The sequence below is a fragment of the Lagopus leucura genome, unplaced genomic scaffold, assembly GCF_019238085.1.
Source record: "Lagopus leucura isolate 7727_CA_CO unplaced genomic scaffold, USGS_WTPT01 Super-Scaffold_100004, whole genome shotgun sequence".
NCBI lineage: Eukaryota > Metazoa > Chordata > Aves > Galliformes > Phasianidae > Lagopus > Lagopus leucura.
The window spans coordinates 49,350,957-49,370,377 of record NW_024962264.1 but is presented as its reverse complement, the minus strand read 5'-3'; the positions used below and the strand labels follow the sequence as shown (position 1 = coordinate 49,370,377).

Sequence of the window (19,421 nt, the reverse complement as noted above, 5' to 3'; positions counted from 1 at the left end):
TATTTTTTAAACACTTTTCACAATGGAAACAGTGATTAAATTTGTATGTGACTCTCCTCTTTTGGGGAGCCTTGGTCTTCAGTCAGGCAGTTCAGGCAGGCAAAGGATATATAGCCCTTTACATGATGTTTGTCTCTGGACAGCACAAACAGCACACATACCCATAGACTGATATCAAGCACAGGATAATATGATATTATTAAGCTATTGTAAATGAGTTCCTTGATCTGCCTTAGAGCTGGGAATGTATTCTCCTGTGAATCATTTCTAATTCTCTAAATCTAAAATCTAGGATCTAAAAATGCTTACCCATTTTTCAAACATAACCCACTGAAAATATCTACAAGATTCATCATGCAGCTTTTGCATGCACCATCAAAACTGCATGGTTTTCACTTGTTTCTTGATGTAGTCTTTAAATAGCTTGCATTTTAAGCCTCCAGAAGACTGTATGTGATTTGTGCTAAATCTCTGTGTTTCTTATTCTGGACATAAATTGACTTTTTGGTGCTGTTTTCCAGAAAGTTAGGTATTAAACCTAATATGAATGACCATATTAGTGAGAACAAGATTTGTGTAAACTCAAATTTGCTTCATTCTGCACATAATGTGTGGAGGAGAAAATAGGCAGCCTGAGATTTATAAGATTTAGTTTCTCTTGAGCCTCAAGAGTTTTACTGTGTCACGTTCTGTGCTACTATTTTAATCAAGTAGATGTAAAGGTCTGCTCTACAAATGAAACTGTGTGAGAAAGCCAACATCAGCTATTTCTTGCAAGTGAGAGAGGAAAAAAAAATAATCCTAAACTTTATAATCTCACTTATGTGTAAAGAAACAGCATACTTTACAGCATGTAGCAGGCAGTTGATAAGTTCACTTAAGCACTTAATGCTCTTGCTTGCATCTAGCATGTACTCTTTTCTCAAATAGAGTCTCTTCAGGAGTGACATATCCAGAAACAAATACCTACCCACCTAGTAACAAGTTCACTTCTCAGTCTGAATATTCTTAAATTCAAGAATCAGTGGCTAGTTATTTTCTTAAAGATAATTAGAGTTCATATTATTTTTCTTCAAGGAAGTAACTAATTTATAAAAGCAAAATAATGGAAAGTATCAGTGATATTCATGGTGCTGCAGGTATGCTCATACACTGTTTTCACTCATCTCTTAAAATACTTGCTCTCAGTGAAGTTTTGTTGGTATGCTATGTAGCAGTTAAATATTATACGCTTCCTTCTTTCATAACTGGAAAACATCACACTATTTTTTTTATCCTATTCAGCCTGGAAAAAATAAATTAGAAAACACCTGCTTAGAATGCTACAGAGACCACAGTTATTATGAGTAAGCTATATGTTCTTTTCTTTGTCAACTCTTTTGTGACAAATGCCTTAGGTGCTAATTCATCTCTTTTTCTCTTGCTCAAAATTACTCCTATCTGAGCTCTTTGGCTCATCACTCATCCTAAATACCCCACCAAAATAGTAGAGAAACTATTTTAGTGCTTAAAACTTCTTTGAAAGTTTTTACAAAATGCTTTTGCTGCTCATAGCTGGAACAACAGGGCATTGCCTGCCACAGCCTTTAGCAGAGCATATACTCTGCCTCTCTGTCATATCATTGCATGGCATGGGCAAAATGGAATCCTTACTGAAGGAAGTGTCATGTCCTTTGCTGTCTTTCATTCATTTTCATGCTACTAAATTTTTAACAATTTGGCTAATTATTTGACCTGTTACCTGCAGGCTGTATTTAGCATTTAGTGTTTTGTACACTTACCGTTTATTTCAGGTCTGATTAAAATTACTACTAGAGAAGACATGAAGTTAACACATGAAGTTAACACACTAGAGAACTAGAACTAGTGTTCCTTGTACTAAAAAACTGCCTTTGGGCCTTCATTTGTTTTTTTATCTCTGTGATATATTTTTATTAATAGTGTTTATGTGCTTTACAACACACTGCACAGTCATGGGTCTTATCAGGCTTCTGGGAAGTGTATTATTCTATGCAAGCTGTCAAAGCAATTTCATGACATTTAATTACAAAATTAGGTTTTCATTTGCAGAATCAATGAACACCAATCTCTAGTAAGAAGGACAAAAAAAAACAGCAAAAAAAATTGCAGTGAAATGACATATAATGTTAATACTAGCTTTAAGTTTTCTAAAGTCAGAGGAGGTCATTAAAAACTCTGTTATCCCATCAGTGGCCTATACTTGTGATAATATTCATTGATTACTCATTAATTAACACTTTCTAATACCATTATAGTGGCTATATATGTTATTGAGAAACATGGTTTGTGTTACTGAATAGCATAAAGATGTAGATCTTCCCAAGAGTTCTTCTGCATTAAATCCATTTTCTGAAGTACTCCAAAAAAGAGTGCATGTTCCCAACATGCGGCCCTAAAGACCCCCTCAATTGCTGCAGATTTGGAGGTGTCTACATGCCTCTGTGTTAATGCCTTACATGCCTAATTCATCTCTTTTTGTCTTGCTCAAAATTACTTCTATCTAAACTCTTTGGCTCATCATTTATCCTAAACACCACACCAAAATAGGAATTTAGAAACTAAGCAGCCCTTGTTATAGACATTAGCACAATTATATTTCCCTGAATATAAAAATAAGGTCCTTCTTTTTAGAAGGCATGTGGGTATGTGGACCCAGCAGAAGACAGTACATTTTCTTTGGTACAAAGCATAATAGTGGGCAATAAGAGAGTCCTAGTTTTTAATTCCTTGATATTTTGTCCAGAAATCAATGTCATGTCCTAACAGCCACCTACATTGCTAGTCTCAAGGTATCTTCTTCTGTATGCCTGTATCTCTGGATGCTCAGAGAGGCACACTAAGCAGCACTGGCAGGGGAAGCATTTCTCTGTTAGCTGCTCTTCACCTAAGAGATGCAAGACAAGATTTCAAACCCTTTCATGTTTCTGCCCTGCTTGGGTAAGTGTTGAGATTATTTTACAGAACAAGCAAGGTTACACTACCATGCTGTTCTCTTGACGACAAGGTGGATCTTGCAGGAAAGGTTCTTATCCCACATGCTGTAGGAAGGGTAGAGATTTCTACAGACAAGATTATCAACTCCAGTCTGGGGGTGTTTGCTGAAATCTTCTATTAGAACTAACCCTTGTAGTTTGTTTCTCTACCCAGCTCCTCTGTTAGAAACTGCAATGAGACCTATCTGAGAATTAACAGGAATTTGTGCTTGCAGTAAAAGTTGCCTGGTTTACGTGAGAGGAAAAATGTACATACAAATGTACATACCCATTAAGGATTCTCCCACTCAGATTCAAAAAAAAAAAAAAAAGGGGGGGCAAGGTGAGAATGATTCATTTGTGTGAAGGAGAATTTGAGTGAGTGAGTGGCTCAAATGTACAGCCACAGGCAGGCAAAATATTCTACAGTACTTCCTCTACTCTATCTTATTTTATTCTCTTTGACTGTTTTTCTCACCTGCACATACACTCAGGGAGATTGAAGCAATGATGGTGAAAGAAAAGACAACTAAATGGACCGAAGCAAAAGTCTATAATCACATGCAAGAGAGAAGAAAGATTTTGGAGAAAGTAGATCACTGATATTTTTATCTCCAGAAGAAAGAAAAGTTCTGATGAAGGAAAGCATATCAGGAAAGTAACTCATGAATTTATTCTGAGGAATCACATTCACCCTGCACAACAGACTGTTAGTTCCTACCAAATATGTCCTGAGAAATCCTTCATAGTTATTTTCTATCTCCCTACCACTAGGAGAAAGCTCTGAAATTTAGAAATATTGTACTGTGGTTGAAGTTCAGAGCCAAAGGAAATGGTCCACCTGGTTACAGCTGCCCTCTTTATCAAGTAACTCCACCATCATTCTCATACCTCATATCAGAAACATTACTCACAGCAGAAGATTTTAGCACTCCATCCTTTCAGTTCCAGTTCCAGTACAACAAACCCTTTTTGTTCTTCATGGAACTGAAACCAATACCCTTATGAAGTTTGAAATGCCTCTAGCCTTGCCAACACTACCATCTCCTTGTAATTCTGCAAAGCCTCCAGGGAAAAAGAAGAGAGAAATTAGGGCATGCTTCAGTGAGCCAAAGCACTGTTTCTCAAGCCAAGGAGCATAAATGCACATTCAGGCAGGTTGAAAATGTATCTATTTCTCAACACAGAAGTGTTTTTATTATACTTCCATGACAATCATTTCAAAATGAAAAAAAAATTTCTTCTTTCATGGTTTCTGCAGTCAGCTGAAGTTATAAAAATAAATACATTTACCTACAAATTTCAACCAAATTACTGGAGGCATAGACACAAGTATTAGCACTAGGTAAAGAAAAAAGTCAAAAACATTTATTACTGCTCAAAAGGCATTATTTTCCTTTTTTAAAAAACAAAAAACAAAAAATTTTACAAACAATGTAAAGCTACAGTCTCATTCCTTGCTGAAATATAAATACTTGAGATCCATTATATATCAGTAGTGAGAACATAAAAGCTTTTTTTGCAAGTTGTCATTAGCCTCATTTCATAGGTGGGCAATCCAAGGCAGTGGTAAAAGCATCAGGAAGCTACATGTGCCAAACTGAGATGAAGCAAAAAGTGGAACAAAGGGCTGAGATTTAAGAGGTCTGCACCAACTCTGCTCAGTAAGTTGCACTGCCTTACAACAGCCAGCATCAGAAGAAAAATGCTGTTCTGAAGGCAAATGCATTCTAGAAATCACTGCTACAACTTTTTTTCATTCTTTTTCCTCTCCCTACTTTTTACTTCTCTATTTATGAATTTGAAGAATATTCTCCCTGTGCGTGTATCAGAAGGTACACTGTACCACATTACAGCTAGCAAGAAAAAAGGTGGAGACAACTATTTTTAGAGTATCTCTTAGCTACCAGCTACTCTGTATCTTCAACTTCCTAAAATTTGGCTTAGGTAAAATGTCTTCTTCATCTAAGTTTCAGTTATTCAAGTCAGTTTGGTTGCAGATTAGACTAACAAGCAGTTAACATGTATACTCCACTGAGATTTTCACTGAAATCATATGTTTGTTTTTCTCATTATTGAAATAATCATTAGTGCATTGAAAATAAATTTAAGTAAATATACTTCTCTCATTTCAGTTCAAATGATTCATTTGTTTAGCCATTAGCATTCTTGTTTTGAGCTTGGGTATTGGTCCCTCAGTGAATAAAAATGGATAAAGAAGTCAAGGACACATGCTCCTGTTTCTGATAGTAAATTCTCAGCTTCAATTTAACACATATTTGTTTCTCAGAAACAAAGTCCAGCTAAGCCTGTTTGTTGTATTTTTGCTTTTTGGTTTTGTCTTGCTTTCCCCCCCCCCCCAAAAAAAAAATTGTGTGAGACTATCTTATATTGCATAAGTATCATCGAAAGGGAACCATAAAAATAGGGTTACACTATGCTGGCAATAAGCCAAAAAGACCTATGGTTGTACTAAATTTCTTTGAGCAGGAATGTAAAAAATCTCTGTCCTGACCGTTTTGTTCCAGATTTTTAAGACATGATCTGCCTACCTATTTGTTTATATCAGTTAATCCAAAAATTTCTGCTGAGGGTAAATATGCCTAAATGTTACCAATCCTGCAGTCCTTCCTTTACTTGAACAAGCTGTTTAGGCAGGATGGACTTAGAACTGCACTGCACTAGCAAATGGAAATCCAAAATGCAAGACAGGGTACAAACTGTAGACAGTTTGAAAACCATAAAGCATGTCCTACAGTTGTGCTGAAGTGATTTTACGTTATCATACAAATGTATCTACATAGGATAGGACCACTTGTTGAATACCAGTCCCATGTTTGAGGAGTAAAAAAAAGGAAGACCTGGGGAACTATGTTAGGCCAGTGAGCCTAACGTATGTGCTGTGGAGATCAAGGAACAGATTCTCCTGGAAGACATATTAAGGCACATGAAGGATGAGCAGGTGATCAGAAACAGCCAGCATGACTTCACCAACAGCATATCATACCTGACCAATCTAGAGTCCTTCTATGATGGAGTAATGGCATCAGTGGACAAAGGAAAAGCAACTGATGTCATCTACCTGGACTTGTGCAAGGCCTTTGACATGATCCCATACCACATCTTTATCTCTAAATTGGAGAGACATGGATTTGAATGCTGGACTAGTAGGTGGATAAAGAATCTGTTGGTTGGTCATAGCCAAAGGGTTGTTGTCAATGGCTCTAAGTCCAAGTAGAGGCACGTCACAAGAAATGTCCCCAGGGGTCTGTCTTAGGCCTGGTGCTCTTCAATGTCTTTATCAATGACATAGACAATGGGATTGGGTATACTCTCAGCAAGTTTGCTAATGACACCAAACTGAATGATGCAGTTGACAGTAGAAGGGAGAGATGGCATCCAGAGGGACCTGGACATATTTGAGAAGTGGGTACATTAGAACCTAATGAGATTTAACAAAGCCAGGTGCAAGGTTTTGGGAGTGGAGGCAATCCCAGATATGAGTACAGACTAGGTGAAGAATTCATTGAGAGCAGTCTTGTGGAGAAGGTACTGGGAATCCTGATGGTCAAAAAGCTGGACATGAGACAGCGGCATGCTCTTCCAGACCAGAAGGCCAATAGTATCCTGGGCTGCACCAGAAGAGGAATGGCCATCAGGGAGAGGGAAGTGATTGTCCCACTCTACTATGCCCTTGCAAGGCCCCCTTTGGAATACTGTGTCCAAGCCTGGGGCCCCCAGTACAAGAATGATGTAAAGCTATTGGAAAGGGTTTAGAGGAGGGCTTCAAAGAAGATCACAGGGATGGAGCACCTTTCCTGTAAAGGAAGTTTGAGGTAGTTGGGCTTGTTTACCTTGGAGAAGATCTCTAGGGAGATCTCATTGTGGTCTTGCAGTACTTGAAGAGAACTTACAAGCCAGACAAGGATCAACTTTTTACACAGTTTGATAGTGATAGGACAAGGAGGATTGGCTTTAACCTAAAAGAGGGTAGATTCAGGTTACATGTTAGGAAGAAAATTTTTACAGAGATTGGTGAGGTGCTGGAACAAGCGGCCCAGAGATGTTGTGGATGCCCAATTCCTGGAGACATTCAAGGCTAGGTTGGATGGGATCCTGGGCAGCCTGATCTAGTGGCTGGCAACACTGCCCACGATAGAGGGTTGAAACTAAATGATCTTTAAGATCCCCTACAACATAAGCAATTCTATGATTCCATGAAGCCCAGCAGAAGATCATTGGATCTGGTCATTCACCAGCTACATATCTGTATTTTCAATGAACCTGCAGCTTTCTCTGTTGGCAAGAATTCAAATCTTGTTAGTTTTCTCCTTCTGGTCATTACTGTGATTGTATCTACAATTTTAATATCTTCCCACACCCAGAGTAGAAGGAAAATATTTTCCATATGGACTTAAACAGTAATTCTTTAATTTGCCTCTAATAATTTTCCTTTAACTTCAGCCTCAGGCACAACATAGCTAACAAGACTACTGCTGAGGTTGTTCTGTTGTCAATTCTATGAAGTTCTCTCTGATAAAATTAGTTCCTGAGGGTTTTATACATTTACCAGTCTGGTGGCTTTAAACAGTTCAATCATCTTCAATCTAATGAATTTTTAATTTGTTATTTTACAATTAAACGAAAATGACTTATTGGGTAGGAAATTTAGATTCACAAGTCTGCATATAACAATGTTTCCTAGTACTGAATATAGTGTAAACATCACACTTGCTTTTAAAAAATAATTTCCTGTAATAATCATCAAATTGTCCCAATGTCGTTATCGCAAATTGAAGTTTTAGGTTATTAGCAGAGTGTTGTGTTATTTTTCATAAAGAGCATAAATGGCAATATTCTTATTTTCATTTAGCGTGATGAAACATGAAGATTGTGAGAAACTTTATTTTCTTTAAATTCTGTTGTTCTGGTTTTCCTACTTAAATGTATAGTGAATAATGAGAGAGGGACAGACACTTCCAGAGGCTGCTGCCTGCCTCTAGCGTAGTTGCATCTTGGACACTGAAGTCCCTGGAGGAGCATGTGCCATTCTAAGTTTAGGTATCTAAAGTTTTGGATGTTTTTGTGGAACCCTGGCACAATATATTTGTACTAACAGATTATAAATCCAGAAAAGTAGAGAGCAGATGTCTTTTCCTTGGAAACTGCCTAGAATGAGATACTTCCAAGCCTTCCAAGCTACTCCCATATGCAAGAATGGAAGATGCTGTTCTCATAGCCTGTGCATGCAATGCATCAATTCAAAGGCTATCATGTAGCATAACAAAAAAAATTTTGTTAAGATTCCAGGAAACACACGTAGTCTTAGTTATGTTTTTGTTTGTTTGTTTGTTTGTTTTTAACCAGTGATCACTTTTGGTGAAAAGCATACTATACATCCAGCAAAATATGCTTAAGGGAAGAACTGTTCCCCAGGAGCTTGGCACGCTCATCATTCTCTCAGTAGAATGCAAAGCTTCTGAGGTGTGCTCTGAGTGTGACTAATTCATGCAGCTCATCAAGGACTTCTATGAAAATCCCACCTGTGATTTCCAGTCATGCAGCAAGCACAATTACAGAAGACCATTCAATTAGAAAATGTAATGTCTTTCAAATAATGTTTGCATAGGCCTCCATTTTATTTAAAAGCACATGACAAAATCATCTACAGTGATTCTAATATTATAGGACTTGAGGGTACTGATGGATGGTAAGCTGGGCATGAGTCAGCAATGTGCCCTTGCAGACCAGAAAGCCAACCATATCCTGGGTTGCATCAAAAGAACCATGGCCAGCAGGGTGAGGGATTTGATCCTGCCCCCTACTCTGCACTGGTGAGGCCTCACCTGGAGTACTGTGTCCACATGAGCAGTCCTCAGTACAGGAGAGACACGGACCTGTTGGAGTGCATCCAAAGGACCACAAAAATGATCCAAGGGATTGAGCACCTCCCTTGCAAGGACAGGATGAGAGAGCTGGGGCTGTTCAGCCTGGAGAAGGGAAGGCTCCAGGGAGCCAGTGTCTAAAGCAGAGCCACAAGAAAGAAGGGGACAGACTCTCTAGCAGGGCATGTGGTGATAGAACAAGGAGAAATGTTTTCATTTGGACATAAGGAAAAAGTCTTTTACAGTGAGGGTGGTAAGGTACAGGAACAGGTTGCCCAGCATGTGGTGGATGCCCCATCCCTGCAGAATTTCAAGGCCAGGCTGGATCAGGATCTGAACAACCTGATCGAAGATGTCCTTGTTCATTGCAGAGGAGCTGAACAACATGACCTTTAAAGATCCCTTCCAACTCTAAGGATTCTATAATTCTATTCTGTTCATGTTGAAATTCCCTTCCATTATTTTTTGCTCAAGTGGTTAGGAAGATGATCTCTAATAAAGGATTGCTTATATAATGTCTGTTGCAATAACAGATAAGAAAAAAGATCTGTGTTTAAATTTTAAGGTAGTGCTTTTCTTTACTCACCTCTCATACAGTGGAAAGAGAACAGCATGAACTGTACCAGAGAAGAAAAAAACAAAAAAAATTAGTTGATTAAATGCAGTGCAATAAAACAAGAATTTTTAATACTGCTAATGAATGGCCCAACTATTGAGCTTTGCTTGGACATTCCATTGAACTTAAATTTAGAAAAAGTGTAGCCTCATTAATTGCTATTTAAGGTAATTTAAAAATCTGCATAGCAAAGATTCACTAAGAGAAATTTATGAGATTTCTACATCACTGTGAATGTACAAGTATGGCACTGTAGAGCAATTAACCTCATGTGGTAAGAAGAAAATAACATTATACTATGTTTAACCTCTGCATTTTCAGAATTCCAGAATTACAGGGCTGTCAGGCCTACCATTTGCCATTAGAGCTAGCACTGCACTTCACATGTGCTCTCCCTACTCTGCCCCAGGCAAAAGTCAGTCAGGTTAGAAAATATGGCTGTGGTCACATTTTGTCTGAAACAGGTTAGGAAGTGTTTTCATTAAGTGCTCCGATGTCTCTGATCAGAGGCTACAGCAACTAGCAGGCTGAGCTGCTTGAGTACCTTCTGCCAACATAGCTGGATTCAGAGAAGGCTGTCAGCAGCATCACACTTCTAAAATCAGTGAAGCTGCATCATAATCCGTTATTGATGTGCAGGATTTAGTTGAAGCTGAAAAAGTTTAGAACAGTTTCTCATTATGATGAGTGGTTTAAAAATAACAATTATTTAGATTTTTATTATTTACCAACAAGGTCATTTACATTTTTAGGGTAGTACTTTATTTGCATTAGCATTACTTTGCTAAGAGACCTTTCTGATTCAAATCAAGATGCTGATACTGTTGGTTCCTCTCCACATTAAGTGTTTCTTTTTATTAATTCAGAATCTTTACTGAATGTATTTAAATGGCAAAAGAAATAAAAAATGAAATTATATTTTAAACAAAGTGAGAATTCTCGCAGACTGCTGTGGGCCAACATTTGAATGCAGAATAAATCACAGGGTCAAAAATATGCCACAATTTTGCAGAAAGAATGCAGAAATGTCCTACAGCTTTATCTTCCAAAAAGTTTTTCTCAACCCTTTTTTATTTAATATTTATATGCAGAAAACTGCAAAACTAAGTTTTAGAGAATGTATTCTTGGCATTATAACCAATATTTTAGCTTCAGTTTTGAAGGTAACACTATCTGTGAACTGACTTCCACAAATCTTTACATTTATACCAAATACATGCACTTAAGTAATAAAGTGGGTTTTGGTATTGGTCAAAACTATTTCATCTTTCTCCACTGTGCATTCCCTGGACAGCTGCTGAGGCAAAGAGAGTGAACATTTTTTTGCAGCATGGGAATACAAGACAGCAAAGTAACTGGGGGTTCTTCAACATCAATCCTGGTATTTCTAGAAGAAGCTGCATTTTTAATAATGTTCATGTGAGGTGAACCCAACCTCATGTGAGGGTTTGTATTGTTGTGCCCTTGTATTTTTATTAGCAGTTAATGTAAAGAAGGTTAGTGTATCTGCTTGAAAATCTACCAGGTGATCATAGTAGAATGGAGCTCAACACAATAATCTCAATATAATTCATCTTACATTGTGTGTGTTTCCCTTTCTGTTAATTTCAAAGTTGTGAAACTATTACAGTACTGATGTTTAGGAAATTCAGATCCTGTGGAGGGTGTTCACGTCACTAAGGAGAAAAATGTAAGCCCTATTTCCCGCCAATACACAGGGCCTACTGGGAGAGAAGTATGGGAACATCCGCATCCCAGGGGAAGTGGAGTCAGCTGAATTTGAAATGATCCTGGATGCTGCTGTGGAGGCCAAGCTAGAGACCAGAATTATAGAAGAGTGGTACTGCAGAGATGAGAACGCAGTGCCGCCAGCATATTATCTCAGGCCGAAATCTGAAATGCTGAAGAGCTTCCAGAATACAGTAAGTCGCATTCACCTCCTTCAAAAATTCCTCTCTGTCAGGGGAAAAAGTTCTGCAAGAGTGAGTGACACAAGTGCCTAATGCAATCCCTCGGCACCTCCCCCACTTTGAACTTAATAACTGCATTCTAATGGAAGATTTTCCAACACCATTAATTATAATTTTTAAAACATGCATTTGTCGTTAATTGGTGACAATAAAAATTATGTGTTACCCAGGGCTCAATTCTACCCTCCCACATTAAAAAACATTAACACAGAAATGTTTAGTGGGTCGAATTCAGTATTATTTAGCTACATATTGCATATTTACTGCAATATCCTTTAGAATAATGCTCAACTTTTATTTGTTATTCAATGTTCTAACCTTTCTTCAAGCTAGTGAGACACCGAAGGATGTTTGTAACTTAAAGCTAACACAGGGTTACGTCACATAAACTCAGTGAAAGTAATAAAAGACAAACTGTTCTGAACATGTCAAGAAAGTTGCTAAGGAACACTGACCTCAGGGCCACTCTTTTTCCTGTTGTACTCTCCTTCTTCCAGGAAAACAAGGCACCCCTTGAACATGTCACCTACAGTAACACAGCAGCAACTGCCAGCTGTGTTACAGAAACAGAATCTGACAGATACCTCTAAAGGGATTAATGAATTTATCTCACAGGCCCTCATCAGTGGCACTAAGATCACTGTTACTATAGCAATGTATGGACTAAAGTAATGTCAGATAAAATCCCATATTTTTTCAAATATGAAGTTCTTAAAATTAGGTACTAGGAAACTCATTTTCAATTTTGAAATCCAAGCTTTAATTATTATTATTAATACTTGTCATTAATAGGAAAGATAGTTTTTAGAAATATTACTGCTTCTGTAATATCATTATTTCAGGCTTGCACCTCAAAACACTTTACAGACAAAGGTCTTATTCTTGAAGAACATTTCGTCAGCTGCCTACAGGAGGAATTCAGAAAATATTCAAAAGTAGATAACTTTTATTATTCTAAAGTGGAATATACATCATGATTATCTACAGTATAAAAAGGTGAACTTGTTCACTTATTTTTAGCAGATGTGTTTCTCTGTTACCATATTATTTATGACCTTCAACAGTAGATCTTTACTTTCTGAAGTTTTAGATGTGTGTATTATAGCCTATTGTTTAACTCTGGATATTTTTTAAAGATGGAACCTTCTTCAAACTCTATGAATGAGAACAAATGGCAAGATATATCAGAAGAAATAAAGAAGATTTTTAAGACTGCTGTGAAATTGCTGTATGAAAAAGGAAAAATGAAACACAGCCAAGCAAAGAGATATCTTTCCTCTGGTAAAGTTCAGGCTATTTCTGTATGTTCATTTATTGTCTTTTCTACCAACCTTTCCACAAACATGAAAATATATTTCTGTTGGCATTTCTCACATGATTGAGGTGAAAAAAATGCTCATTATGCTTGCTTGAGACTGAAGCCTTTATGAAAGTACCCAGCAACTTTTTTCTGTGCTTTTTCTGCTTCTTACAGAAAACAGATGTGATCATTAAAGTGTCTGCATGTTGGCGGGGGGAGAGGGTGGAAGAGGGCAGGATCCTAAACAGTTTAAAAAGAAAAGATAACAGAGACTCTGTGTTCTCTTTTCATCCTCAGCTATTGAAGATGAACTTGACTTTGCCTTGGGTAAACAAACACCAGCTTTCCTAAAGAAGTGTGTTTGCTACATTCGGAAAATTGCCAACATTGAGCGTTTTGTTAAAATTCCAGAGATGGGAAAATACATGGATGTGGTACATACAGCTGGGAAGTTTCTACGAGATCCCGAAGCTCATGAGAAACTGATCAAGCTCAGGGATGAATTCATTCCTACCATCGTTGCATCCTCCAATCTGAGAGTGTACACCTCTGTCACTCACTGTGACATGAAACTGGGGTACTCCCAAGAAGTGGAGAATCATTACATTGAAGGACTTGGTAAACAGTTCTATGAAGACATGATCGATATAATCCAGGCAACAGTGCAGCAGAATTTTGACACCGAGACAGACTTGCTGTATGATGAAGTTCTTCAACATTCATCACTATGTAAAACATACTCCACTTTTTATGAATACAGATGTGAGGCATTAAACATAGTTCACAAGTATGTTCTACCTAGCAAAATAGGACACATTAACCCTCTTATCATATACGGAGGACCATGCACAGGGAAAACTCTTTTATTAGCCGAAGTGGCAAAGAAGGTAAATAAATACCTTACATAGAGTGGTGATGCCAGGATCATTAGTGCATAAAGGCCAGCTTAGTAAAATAAAGATTATAAAACTCACATATAGCATATTATTGTATATGTGTTCAGGAAAGGACTGCCGTTTAATAACAACATGCCTATATCATATACCCAAGTGAATTAAAAAAGCCTTATTTGAGCTTTCAAAAGGCAGGTAGAGTTAAAAACGTGTATTTTAGAATGATCTCCTCCCCTTTTGTTCCACTAACGTTCTATGAACCTAGAATCATCTAAACATCATATGCTGTTTTTAATCTTATTCACAAATACAACATGTTTTTCTAAGGTATGCTGTCTTGTTTAACATCCTCATCAGAAATTACTCCAGAATTAGTCTGATACACTAGCTATAACTATCTGTAATAATCAGCAAAAATACATTTTTTTGTCTGACAAGCTTCTTCAGCCACAGAGCTGAGTACTACAGGGACATACATGAGGGGAAACACTGCAACGCAGGACCAGACACAGAAGAAAAAAAAAAAAAAACAAAATGAAACAGAACAAAAAAAAACCAAGCTGGCATCTCTAAGCCTAATAGTCTAGGTGAAAATCACAATTTTGAGTTCCCTAGAGGTTGCCCAGATAATTTGGCACAGTAGCTTGGGAAACAGCCATATCAACCAGAAGGAAATAGACAGAGAAACAATAATGCTTAAAATCCTACCTTTCTCAAATGTGACTTCCTATAGATTCACATTTGTTGTCTATGAAAAATAGGGATTTGCAGCTCAAAATCTCATTTCAATACTTAAGTTCACCCAGAGGCTTTGGTTATGTTTTTTTTTTCTTAAAATATTCTGTAATAACTTCAAGTGAAGTGAAAAGAATTAGCAGATGAGAGAACTGAGCTAGTTAGCCTGCACAGACTGAGAGGATTTAGAGCCACATTCCTCACTTGCTTATAGTTAGCTAACCTGTTTACTCATTGTGGCAGCATAAAAGAGCCATAGGCACACCGAGAGAGAATGTACGTCATTGGCCTAAGAATTAAAATAACCAGCTGAGAAAGTTCAATACTATGTTCCCATCCCTGTCTAACAAAATTGCCAGGGTATGTGTTTAATCTTAGCTGGGAATTAATATTAAACAAGGTTAGGTGCCAAACTGGTTTGCCTTGCCAAAGATGACATCACTTAGTGTCTAAGGAAGTCTACCTGTAGATTTCTAGAAGTGAGACATGGATTTTGCAAAAAGTACCCTGGGATTTATGGACTAAATTCTGCTCAGGTCCTTGTAGATTTAAACCTCTTATAGATCCGGGCCTTAGTGTTTTAGGATATTAGCCATGAAAATGACATAAGATGAAAATTTCATCCAGTGCACAGAAATCAAAAGCAGCCTCAGGCTCTACTAGTGAGAGCATTTACATTCAACCAGTCACATTTAGAAATGTTTATTTACATATAGGCTATTACTGTTTATAAACTCTCTTACTGTGCTTTGTTTAGATGCTAACTAAATAATGCTCTGTATTCCAGGCCTATTCCTGGCTGCAAGAAGAAATGGGACCTGATTCTGACCCTGTGGTAATTATAAGATTTTTGGGATCCACTGAAACAAGCATAGATCTGAAGAATATACTTCAAAGCATTTGTGAACAATTAGCAGTCAACTATCGTTGCCTCGTGCAAAGTTACCCTAAAAAGATTCATGACCTCCGGGATTTGTTCATAAATCTCTTGAATGAGTCCTCATTCCACAGACCATTGGTGATAATATTTGATGCCCTAGAACAGCTAACAGATAGTGATGACGCTAGGAAGCTTTGGTGGCTTCCTATTCACCTTCCCCGTTCAGTACGGATAATTTTGTCAACACTGCCAAACAAGCATGGGATACTGCAAAAACTGAGGTGCCTTATTCACGAAGAAGACAACTACATTGAATTGACTGCAAGGGACAGAAAGATGTGTAGCCAAGTACTGAAACATCAGCTGCTGCGAGTTAAAAGAAAAGTAACATCAGGGCAACAAATCTATGTCAATGAAGCATTCTCCAAGTGTACACTGCCCATGTTTGTGAACTTAACCTTCAGAGAGGTCAAGAACTGGAGATCTCACAAAGACGTGGATGAGTCCTCCCTCTGTATCACTGTACATGAAAGCATAGAGCAGCTGTTTTGGTCACTGGAAAGTAAATGTGGATCACGACTACTGTCAAGAGCACTTGGTTACATCACTATGTCCAAATCTGGCCTGAGTGAAATGGAACTGGAAGATATCTTGGCCCTTGACAACAGCGTTATGTATGAAGTAAGTGAGAGCATCCGAGATGGTAACCCACTGAGAATTCCTTACGTATACATTGCAAGACTTAAGGAGGGTTTGCAGGGATACTTAATAGAGCGACAAGTGAAAAACGTTACCCTTCTTCTTTGGGCAAATAGACACTTGCACCTAATTGCCCAGAAATTGTATCTGAACAATGAAGAAGATTTGCAGGAAATGCACACGATCATGGCGGAATATTTTCTTGGTGTTTGGTCAGGTGGACGAAGAAAACCTTTTTACAGCAATGACCAATATTTGAACAGTTGCCCTGCCCGTGATAGCAGAGGCTTGAATGAGGAAGAAAAGCACTGCATGGATCAGATTGCTTTTGACAGGCAGGCGCCTGATCAGCCATGGGTTTTTCAGTGTAATCCCTTAGAGCCTGACATCTTTTTTATCAATCATAGAAAAATGACAGAGCTTATTCATCACTTGACAAGATGTGGAAGAACAGATGATCTGCTGTATGGAGTCATTATGAACTTCAGCTGGCTGTACACCATGATTAGAATAGGGCAGTTTGATAAAGCACTTTCAGACATAGAACTGGCTTACACCTATTCGCAGGAAAAGGAACTGAAATTCCTGGCCAGTACTCTCCGCAGTATCAAGTTCAAAGTAGTAAAATACCCAGGCTCACTCTCTGCTGAGTTGCAACAGAGGCTTCTGCCAGTAGTAAGTTCACTGCCTAAACTCAGACACCTCCTCTTAGAATGCGACAAGGACGGGCCCAAGTACTGCTCTATCGTCCCCTTGCATTCCTCCATGGATGTGACTTACAGCCCCGAGCGCCTGCCACTGTCTTCCAGCTGCATGCATGTCACTGAAATTCTGCCTACTTTTAATCCCAGTACAATCATCGCTGCTTTGGAAAATGGTTCCATCAGCACTTGGGATGTAGAAACTCGCCAGCTATTGAGGCAGATTACAACCTCTCCATCTGTTATCATAGGGATGAAACTTACTAGTGATGAAAGGTATCTTGTAGTAGCTACAACAAACAACACTCTTTTGATATATGATAACATAAATTCCTGTCTTTTATCTGAAATGGAAATTAAGGGGTCAAAACATTGTGGATTAGGGGGGGGGCTCCAGTTTTATAAATGGGTTTACATTATCAGTCAACCATGCACTCGCGTGGCTGGAAGCCAGCAAAGATGTCACTGTAATAGACCTTCTTTATGGCTGGCCTCTCTATCATTTCCACTGCTGGTATGAGGTAACATGTGTGCAGTGTTCTCCGGATGGAGTTTATGCCTTCTGTGGACAGTATCTGAACACAACAACCATTTTTCACTTAGGCAGTGGAGAAAAGCTGGCCACCGTGACCTCTGAATTTTCTGGTGGATTTGTGAAATTCCTTCTCATTCTGGACAAGGCCCAAGAAATGGTGATGGTGGACAGTGAAGGCAGCCTCTCTGTTTGGAGTACAGAGGAGATCACAAATCCCCAGCTTACAGATGACTTCGATTGCAGGAGAGATGACAGTGAGGTTGTCAGCATAGAGCTTTCTGAAGACCAAAGTGCAATTTTAATTTGTAAGGCTCTCAGCATTGAGCTCCTTGACACTCATGTGTGGAAGGTAGCTGAAAAGTTTAGAGCTAAACACAATGAGCACTTTATATCTGCTGTGTTGTCCAAAAATGGCAACTGTATAATTGCTTCAATGGAAAATACCTCAGCCATTTTCGTTTGGAGAAGAGATACGGGACAGTGTATGGCAAGCTTACAGGAAATCTCAGGAACTATAGTCAGGCTAATTAAATCAAATCATCATAACATGCTGCTATCTTTATCCACCAGTGGTGTCCTTTCTATTTGGGATATAGACATCATAACTGCTATGTCCAATATTGACAAATCTGGCAAACCTATCCAAAGGCTGGTGTTGCCAGCCAGAGGTGAATTAATATACACATTGGATGGATCAGATTCTGTCCACAAGTGGAACTTCAGCACTGGATATATTGAAGCTATATTCAAGCACGAAGGTACTGTTGAAAACTGTGTGCTGACCACTTCTGGAGAAATAATGGTTACATCAGATGATAAATGCAGCCAGTATGTATGGCACACTGTTAGTGGGGAAAACATCTTTCGCATTAATGGGCAAAAAATCTCAGAGCTAATGATAACTCATAATGATCAGTTTGTAGTCTCCCTCTGTGAGCAAAATGCATCCAGAGTTTGGCGACTGGCCACAGGACATAGGGTTTGCAATATTTTAGTTGCCTTACAGAATGCATTTATAACAACTGCAAATACATTTGTGGTTGGAATGGCAAAGAATAAAGTGTTGGCAGTGAGTCTCTGGACAGGCAGTATAACCAAGAAGTTTTGCTGTGATGATGGTGCAAGCATTGTAGATGTCAAACTGATACCAGACTGCCCAGATATTATAGTATTTATAACATCTACTGAAACTGTGAACATCTGGAGCTTAACAGAGGAAGTCATCTGCAGACGTGTACAACTGCCTACCAATTTCTTGAAAAATTTGGAAGACTTTGAGATGTCCCCAAACGGCAAGCTAGGAATTATAACCCGTGGTGATGAAAACATTAATGTGCTTGATCTACACAGTGGAAAACTTCGTGTGGTTCACGCTCCAGGTGTTATCTGGAGGCAAAGGCTGTCTCGTGATGGCCGCTATCTTGTGTACATCTGTTTTCTCAATGAAGATGATGACAATGGTGCAATCTCTAGTTTAATTGTAATGAGGCTAGCGGATGGCAAAAACATCGGTGCCTGTTCTCTTTATAAGACTCCCACTTTCCTTACACTCTCACAGAGACATTTAAATATTATTATTGGATTTGATGATGGAAGTATAGGCACTTACACTGTAGTGGATCGAGTCGACGCAGCACTGAAAATCAAAATTGCTACTTCAAACAGCCGTCAGATTTTCAACAACACGACACAAGTGATTAGACCAAAATGTCACAATTATAGCTTCAAAGTGACTGCAGACTGCATATGGAGGGAATCAACTGAAGTGTTCGCCAGGGATAGCCCCATTACAGTTATAGAGCCTGAGGTGAGTGAAGCAACACCAACCAAAAAACACAACTATTGCTATGAAAAGGTGTGCTCAGCCATAGACTGCAGAGGACATAGTTTTGCTACTGACAACTGAGCATCTGTCCTGACTAGTTTACCTGAGTAATAGTATTCATGCATCGATTTGTCTTCTGAATTCAAGTAAAAATCAGTGCATTTCTTGGAAGACATTAACAGCAGAGGGCAGACCAGCTATTTTTTCCTTCACAAATATTCTTACACTTACGTACACAAAAACACACACACAAAAAAAAAAAATTGGGGGGGGAGGGAACATGAAGCAAATGTTTAAGCAATGGGCTGCAGGGTTTTTTTTTAATTTCGGAATACAAGGTTCAGTACAAGATTTCACCAGAGCCTTGATTAACAATTTCTAGCAATACT

The 19,421-nt window shown here is 38.4% G+C and overlaps 1 protein-coding gene across 1 annotated transcript in view; it reads left to right on the top strand.

Moving 5' to 3' along the window:
- NWD2 (NACHT and WD repeat domain containing 2) overlaps window positions 1–19,269 on the top strand; it is a 49,041-nt gene extending 29,772 nt beyond the window's left edge. The window contains 5 exon segments of the mRNA XM_042871582.1: window positions 11,213–11,416; window positions 12,601–12,745; window positions 13,062–13,651; window positions 15,180–17,054; window positions 17,056–19,269. Of these exon segments, the coding sequence (XP_042727516.1) occupies window positions 11,213–11,416; window positions 12,601–12,745; window positions 13,062–13,651; window positions 15,180–17,054; window positions 17,056–19,113 (4,872 nt within the window). The 3' untranslated portion in view covers window positions 19,114–19,269.
- Window positions 19,270–19,421: the final 152 nt, after the last annotated feature.